This window comes from Rousettus aegyptiacus, unplaced genomic scaffold (assembly GCF_014176215.1).
Source record: "Rousettus aegyptiacus isolate mRouAeg1 unplaced genomic scaffold, mRouAeg1.p scaffold_m13_p_11, whole genome shotgun sequence".
Classification (NCBI taxonomy): Eukaryota; Metazoa; Chordata; class Mammalia; order Chiroptera; family Pteropodidae; genus Rousettus; species Rousettus aegyptiacus.
The window spans coordinates 45,173,563-45,182,202 of NW_023416286.1; the positions used below are offsets into that span (position 1 = coordinate 45,173,563).

General features: G+C 38.1%; 1 protein-coding gene across 4 annotated transcripts in view; it reads left to right on the forward strand.

Moving 5' to 3' along the window:
- Positions 1 to 6,701, forward strand: part of AP3M2 (adaptor related protein complex 3 subunit mu 2) — a 65,618-nt gene extending 58,917 nt beyond the window's left edge. For all 4 annotated transcript variants that reach the window (XM_016127392.2, XM_016127391.2, XM_016127390.2 and 1 more), the window contains exons 5-9: positions 800 to 885; positions 1,159 to 1,292; positions 2,651 to 2,858; positions 3,172 to 3,316; positions 4,524 to 6,701. In XM_016127392.2, the coding sequence (XP_015982878.1) occupies positions 800 to 885; positions 1,159 to 1,292; positions 2,651 to 2,858; positions 3,172 to 3,316; positions 4,524 to 4,624 (674 nt within the window). In that variant the 3' untranslated portion in view covers positions 4,625 to 6,701. The remainder of the gene's footprint in view (positions 1 to 799; positions 886 to 1,158; positions 1,293 to 2,650; positions 2,859 to 3,171; positions 3,317 to 4,523) is intronic.
- Positions 6,702 to 8,640: the final 1,939 nt, after the last annotated feature.

Genomic DNA, 8,640 nt, shown 5'->3' on the forward strand with positions numbered 1-8,640 from the left:
GAAAATATTAGGAGCAGGTACAGGAATGAAAACAATGCATTCACTCTGACATGTAGAGTTTGAAGTGCCCCCATGACATCTATGTTGAGCTGTCCAACTAGCTGAACTGAGAAAAAACACCGGGAAATAATTGGCCATTAATGAAAATTGAAGCCTTGAAAAGTAGGGCAAGTAACCCTAGTAGAGAATGTTGAGTGAAAGAGCAATTCAGAACTGTGAAAAAGCATAGACATTTAAAGGATGTGAAAAGAAAGAGAACCTTGAAGAAGGCACTGAAGAAGAGGAACTAGAAAAAGAGAAAACTAGGAGAGGAAAGGATTTTGAAAAGGAAGAAGGGGTCAAAAGTGATAAATGCTACAGAGAGATTCTCTAGGGTAAAGACCAAAGTGTTCCTTTGATTTAGCAGCAGAGCTCATTGGTGACCTTAGGGAGAGAAATTTCTGGTAGGAAATTTTTTGAACCGTTGGTTAAGATAATGATACTCTGTTTGGTTCTGGTACTAGATCGAAAACTCCTTTAGGTTAATAACTATATTATTAATCTTTTATCCCCCATTAATTCATCTTAGTGTCTCATATTTGATATGCAGTTGATCAATGTTTGGAAGGATGGACAAATAGATTGGGTAGATGAATTGGATGGATGGACACAAGGGAAAAAGAAAGATGAGGGAGGGAGAAAGATAAGTTGGGAAGAAAAAGAGAAAATTAAAGAGGGGAGGAAGGAAATAAGTTAATTGCGAGAAACAGAGAAGAGTTCAGTAACCTCTTACCTTCTTTGTGTCTTGTTCCTGTCTCAGGTTCCACAATTACTGCTGAGATCCAGGGGGTGATTGATGCTTGTGTCAAGCTGACAGGAATGCCAGACCTTACACTTTCATTCATGGTAAGCCTGGACCAGAGATTCAGTTCTTGGGATGGGACATTAAATGCTTTTAGAAAGACATAGTGGTGAGAATGAAATGAAACAAGAAGAAATCATTAAGGACAGCCACAAAGCTTATGTCAAGCTTGAATTTTTTATAAGTAACTACAGACTGTGTGTGTGTGTGTGTGTGTGTGTGTGTGTGTGTTAACAAAAACAGCATCGAAATTACTCCTGAAAAAAAATATGGGTGTTAATTCCTACTTCTTGGTTTTTCTTGCCTCGTAACTGTAGAATCCCAGGTTGCTAGATGATGTCAGCTTCCATCCTTGTGTTCGTTTCAAGCGCTGGGAATCTGAGCGCATCCTTTCCTTCATCCCTCCTGATGGAAACTTTCGCCTGCTCTCCTACCATGTCAGCGCGCAGAAGTAAGCAGTCCTTATAATTAAGAATGGAGTGTGTGTGTGTGTGTGTGTGTGTGTGTGTGTGTGTGTGTGTAAACAATATCCATAGTGATTAAGGACTCCAGCTCTGCAGTTACCTGAGTTCAAATTCCAGCTTCTATACTTACTAATTGGGGAACCTCAGATGAGTTGCTTAACCTTTTTGTGTCTATTTTCTTATCTGTAAGTTGAAAATAATAAAAGTACCATGTTATTAGGATTAAATAAGAGAACCTGAATAGTGCTTATTACAAAGTAAGTGCTCATTAAGTTTGCTGCTGTTATTTTTGTTGTTTTTATTATATGTCTAAACAAGAACTTTTTTTGTTAAATTGGAATCTAGTACACCTGTATTCAGCTTGCCACTCCCCCAACTCAAAAGAAGCATTAAATTAAGCAGTGAAAGCCATAAAATGGACTGGTTTTTGGTCTTGAACATTCTCTGTAATATGGAGCCTAAGAGTTTCTGGAATCCCTTAGTAGAAGGTACATAGTAGAAAGTATGTGGACTGAAGAGAGCCACAGGACCTCAATACCACCAATACTTTCTTGTGTAATTTGCAATAAGTAATTTAGAAAAATATCTGAGTGCTTGAGAGCAAAAGCTCTGGAATCAGACTGCCTAGACTTAAACCCTACCTTTAGTACTTATGATATGTAACCTTGGGAAATTTACTGAACCTCAATTTAGCATAAGTATTCATCTTTAAAATCAGGACGACAGCATTACCTACTTCATCATTATTGGGAGGGTTAAATAAATGAGATAATAGAGAGAAAGCATTTAGCATAGTCACTGGCTCTCAGGAAGTGCTCAATAGATGTTAAGAACTGTTATTACTTTAGTATTATTCTGTGGCCTCTCTATTTCCTCTTCTGTCAAATCATGACAATGTACCCTACTTCATAGGCTTTTTGGAAGGATCAGACAAGGTCAAGTAAAAGCTCTCTCAAGAAATTATAAAATGTCGATGATATACAAATATTACTCTTCCAAGTACAAAATAATTGTCACATGTCATCAAGTAAAACATAGAAATATGATGGCTCCTAATTTTTGTTCATAATGTCTTTCTCATACTAGACTTAGTATATTCTTTAATTTGTTGATATTATTCAGAGTCATTAGAAGAGTTAATTTACTTACTAAGACAGCATCTTAGCTTTACAAAAAGAAAAACAATCAAAGATTACTAGGGATTTTTTTTCCTGTGCTTAATTTTTAAGATAAGGAGTAAGGAAGTAGGTAAGGGAGGAAAAGCTGCTAACAGAGCAAGAAAGGAGAAAAGGTTGCTGTTTTTCTTGTAATTAACAAAATGGGCTTTTGTCTGTCTCTTTTCCAGTCTGGTGGCAATTCCAGTGTATGTCAAACATAACATCAGTTTCCGGGACAGTAGTTCACTTGGACGCTTTGAAATAACAGTGGGACCTAAACAGACAATGGGGAAGACCATCGAGGGTGTGATTGTCACCAGCCAGATGCCCAAAGGGGTCCTGAATATGAGCCTCACTCCCTCTCAGGGAACACACACATTTGACCCAGTTACCAAGGTAGGAGACTAAGAAGGTTATGAATTGATGATGTTAAGTAGAAGTAACTCTGCAAGAGCTCTCCACATAGACCTATACCTTGCTGAAAGGGGACATTAGTCAAAGGGGTGTTGTTTTCTCCTTGAGATAATTTATGGTAACAAATAGTGTTCTCTGTTGAAAACAAAACAAAACAAAACAAAACAAAACAAAACAAACAAACCCTGGAAGCAGCTTATAATATTATGAACAGATGCCCTGAGCTTAGAGCTCAGCCACCTCACATTAAGGGTTCCACAGAAACTTCTGCTTGTTTTTTCTTTTTTCTTTGAAGATGCTGTCTTGGGATGTAGGCAAAATAAATCCCCAAAAGCTACCAAGTTTGAAGGGGACCATGAGTCTTCAGGCTGGAGCTTCCAAACCAGATGAGAACCCCACAATTAACCTGCAGTTTAAGATCCAGCAGCTGGCCATTTCTGGTAAGTGCTCCCCAGCTTTGGTGGCTTCGAAGAAAAGAGAGATGGCTTTCTCCAGTAAGGCATAGACATCAGAAAACCTTCCGGTGGCTCCCTATTTGTTTAATTACTTGATATGTAATCTTTAGTAAAAATCTTTTCTAACACATTTCTGGGGGAAAGTTTATAATCCTTACTTTGAAGTTGACTTAAGTGACCTGAATAAAAATGTCTAAGATGGTTGAGAAAAACAATATTGGTAGGCGTTGGTGTCCCAGGCAGTCGTTGAGTCATCCTGCGGTTGTTAATTTGAGGTTGCCAAGGTTTTCAGTATTGGAATGCTTCTGCACTCTCAGCCTGTAACTGAAAAGAATAATTTTCCCTCCTTTCCCTCAATTTCAGAAGACTTTCATATTTGCTTTTTATTGTCATTTAGAACCCTTGGGCCTATCCAAGTCGGTCCACTATAGTCTACACCTCTTAGAATAATAATAATAATAATAATAATAATTATTATTATTATTATTATTATGACCTACTAGGTATATACTAAGTGCCAGGCACTGTTTTAAGCTCTTGTCATCTATTTTCTTATTTAATCCTTAGAACAATTCTGTAAGATAGATAGGAAATGACTTTAGCTTTATATGAAGTTCCTATTTTTAATTTACTGACAGACCTTATCTAATTTAAGTGATTAGAATTCACTTAAATTATAAGCTCTTTCATCTTAAAACACTTAATAAACTTTAAAGCTCTATATAGTATAAAATATTTTTTGCTTAGTACAGTGAGAATATTTAGGAAGCACCTATTTATTAATTCATTTTTCATTTTTCATTTTAGTTATAATTTATTTCATTGTTAATTCATTGATTTCTTTTGTTATTATTAATTCATGTATTCAGTTCAATAACTTAAAAAAATATACAATGTTCTTATTTTTTCCTTACCTTCGGTTTAGTCCACATATAACTTTCTGCACTTTCTACTTCAGCAACAGGTGGCTAGCTTTGTGTTGGAGCAATTTTTTACTATCCGTGTATGTATTAAGAAGGAAGAATCTATCAACTTCATATGAGTGATATTAATAAATGAAACTTTTTCTGCTTCATTGTTATAATTGTCTCTATCCCACTGATCTCTTTGAATTAAAATAAATTTAAACAGTTATGATATCTACTTTTGAATAATGCTTACGTCATATTCTTTCTTCCTTCTTTCTCTCCAGGACTCAAAGTGAACCGTCTGGATATGTATGGAGAAAAGTACAAACCCTTTAAGGGCATAAAATACATGACCAAAGCTGGAAAGTTCCAAGTCCGAACATGAAAGGAGAGTTTTGTGAAGGGAACAGTCACAAACACTTTTCATTTCTTACTCGTCTAAAAGTAAAAAATATCAGCCCATCCCCTATGTCAGTCCCCTTCTGGACCCATCCACTCCCTTTTTTCCTTAGCCTTCAGTGCCATGGAATTAATCAAGGGAGAAAAGGGTCGCCAGGGAGAACTGGAAAGAACTGAAAGAATTAGCACCAACTCAGTTCTTAAGGAAGAGCTGTGTGATGGAGGCCAGAGACACTTGATACCATATTTAACTTTTTAACATGGTTTCCATAAGAAAATATTAGCATTTATTTCTTGCCTGGCTTTAGTTATCTAAAGCCGATGAAAGACTTTTTTGTTATTGTTTTTTAAGGTGGAAAGAAAGATTAGAAAGAAAGAAGTAAAGAAAGCTTGGAGGAAAATGAATGTTAGTCAAGAAAAGGCCAGTTAAGGATCAGATCTATGAGGAAAAGAAAGAGGAGACAGTTTTAAGAGTTATGAGGACACTAAAGTGGAAGTGGCAAGAAGAGCAATGAGGGACCGTTGGAAGGAATAGAGTTAGCTTCTTTCTGACCCCTCTACATTTGTGTATCAAAAAAAAAAATAGTACTTCTAGCAATGAACTAGAAACCTTTTAAATTCAAGTCCGCTGTTGACTTGGAAAGCCAGTAGAATCAGATTTTCCCTTAAAGACCATGACTCTATCGGACCAGTTTGCAGACACTAACTGCTGCTTGCCTTTAGCACTTGGTCTTGTCATCTTCAGTGAGGAGGTGACCTGCCCTATTCCCAGTTGGTGGGTGTCTGAAATGCCTCTTTCCCCAACCCAAAACAATTACACTCACTTTACAGAATTCACCAGCCTTTTCCCTGTTACCTGAAGAGAGTTTCAAAAAAGCCAATCCCATTACCGCCAGATTTTGGATGTCATAGTATTGGAGTGTAGATGCCAGTTGACTCCTCATGAAGGTGTACCACAACTATAACCCAGTGATTTCTTATTACCCCTTGTCAGTGCTGGACTGCTACAGGAGTCGAAGCAGGTCTGTCTGAAACTTTTCCATCAGTAACCCTAAACAAAAAGAAGACATCAAGGGCATGGGTCATCCTTGAAGCTGTTCAGTAGAGTTATTTCCTCAGAATCTTTTGTACTCTACCGTGTAATGTATGTATTAACAATAGATATCTACCAGTCCATTTTATTTTTAAGGCAAAAAAAGAAAATCCCCTAAATCTTTGACTAAAACTAATGTTGTAGGAAGATGGGCCATGTTGATCACATGTAACCCAGTTAAATAAACATGGCAACTGAAAGGGTACCTCAGGGTTTCCCAGTGAGCAATTTTTATCCTAGTTCAGTGTGTCTGTTACCCATTTAAATATTTGTATAAAAGACAGATTTTTTAATATTACAGCTTAAATAGTAATATCGTAGCTCTACTTCATGCATGGAGAAAAATGGAGACCTATTATCTCCACACCCTACAATTTTTCGCTAATGCCCTGTTACCAAATACTTAAGAAATTATTTTTGCTAGTTTTATCTTCCTACTTCCTGGACTTGTTTTTGCTGCAGAGTAATGTTGCTTTGTGGTCTTCCTCTGGGATAAATTGTGCTTTATACAATCAGTTCTCCATCACTCCAGAATTTGTCCGGGATTACTATGGCTCATATACACACCCACCGTGGTAGAGGAAATGTCTCTGCCTAATGGATTCCACAGTACTTGGAATTACTTCTGGAGCTCTGGAGGATTTTAAAATTTTATGAGAAACGACCAATCTTGGTCCCTGAATCTTTTCAGTTTTGTAAGTCAGTCCAGCTTTTTTATTTCCTCCAGGGAAGAACTTAAGGAGAAATAAAGTCTCTAGGGTGTGAGACCTGCAGGCTTTAGCATATGAAGAAACGATGACGCCACCTGTGCAGTGGGCCCTGGGGTGTAGGGATCCTCATTGCCACCACCCCGCAGTGTGTGAGCACATGTAGTACAGGGCGTCTCGATCGAGCTGTTCAATTCCATATGTATTTAACGTGCAGAAGTATCTTCTCTGTTAAAGTCTTAATAAAGTTGTGTTTTACCAGTCCTCTGTGTCCTCAGTGTTTTGTTACTAGGACAAATGGTAGCACTGTGCCAAGCATGCCCTGATAAGAGCAGTAGGTAATAAATCAATTCAGGAGGATCTTACTACTTCTGTACTTTTCAACTAGCAAACCTAAAACCATCTGTATAGTTTGATTCTCTAGTCACCTCTGGAAGATAAGGAACATTGGTATTAATGTCACTTTTAAGGTTGTGAGAACGAAGGTCCAGATCAATCAAATTACTTTCCCCAGTGTGTAAAAGAGAAAGCCTTTCAAGCTGTTGGTTTGTGTTCTGAAGCTTTCCCCATTCTCTTGATCTTCTTTGTTGATTAATTCAAGCACGAAATGGGGCTTCAAGGTCCTAGGAATCTTAACTGTAGTAGACTTCTTGGATGGTAAAGCATTGGAAGTGTCTGTAAAGCATAGACGCCGGCAGTCATCCCCTATCTGTGCTATTTTATTTTCTGTAAATCCCTCATGGCCATAAAGAGATTTTAAGAGGTCCCTTTGTTGACTAACACAAATGTTTAATGTCTATCACTATTCCTGGACTTGTTTTTGCTGCAGAGTAATCCTGGCTATCTTAGTCATTGTTAATATCTCTTCCCTTGGCCTGGCTGTCTGTAGCATTGGGATGTGACCAGGTATATTATATTTGTACTTCCCGTAATGGCCAGTAGGTGGTGACTCATTGCCAACAATGAGATTAATTTTCTAATTGTTAGAATTTAAAAAGGGGAATTGAATTTGAAACTCTCAAACTTTCCCCAAGATCCCAAGTACTGTGTGAGTCATTGACTTGAAGTTAAACATGGAACCAAAAGTGTTCGACACCCTTTTTAATAACCAGACTTAAGATTGAGACTCTAAAAAGAAAGCAGTTTCAATCATCTGAGTTTCTCCAGTCTTCACCCATTAAGACTAATTGCACAGTTACCTGAGAACCTATCTTGTTCTTTGGGTCTGTTAGCATCTATTTGTTTTATTAACCAGCTGGGGGTAATGAAGAAATACTATTTAATTTCCCCTTATGCCCGTTTCCTTGTCCTAACATGTTTCAGACATTTTATCCTGAATTTCCTAACCCGCACTGGATAATGATGTGTTGCTCTTTGTGTTTTAGTGTAATTCAAATGAGTCTGTTTTTCAGGGCCAGGACTTTGCCCTGTAGCTCAGGCAGTGGCCTCCTCTGAGCTATTGTCTTCATCCAGTCTGTGGTTTCCAGGACTTCACTCTGAGGAATGCTGAGGCCTTTTAACTTTGCATTTCCATCCCAGGAGGGCTAACTGCTTCAGTTCATTTCATTAAGCTTGTCATGCAAGGGGGAGGGGATGAAACCAACTGAATTCCTGCTGGAGATGTAGTATCTAGGCGTCTTGTTTATTGCTATTCTCCAGCCATGTTTTTCTGAAATGGCAGAGATGCACTTCTATTTAAAATAAAATCTGCCATTTGCACAGGGAAATTTGTAAGCAAGCAGCCTGAAGTCAACACATCTGACTTAAATTTCTATGAGCTGGTCTGTCTAGCAACTTCAACATTTCAGGGACATTGGATTTCCCTCCACCCCCACCCCCTGAATCAAACTCTTGGGCCTTAGAGAGTCTCACTACTTTTCTTCTAAGAACCTCTAAACTGCGCAATCTGACGACATCTTCAGAGAGAGAACTTTGACCACCTTTTTCTCTTCTCCAAGAAACTGTCAGCAGCGTACAACCACTAGCAAGCACTGCATCAGCAGATTTATTCTTGGATCAGGGGTGTCAGTGATAACAACTGTCAGGCATCAGCCAGGAACACGGGCTTATATCTTAAGAATGGCTGAGAAAGTAATCTGAGAGAAGCAGAAAGCAGCATTCCTTAAGTAACATACTTGTGTGCACGGGTCTGGAAGTTAATTCTCTCTGATTGATAGGACAGGAAAATGGAACGGGGGAAAA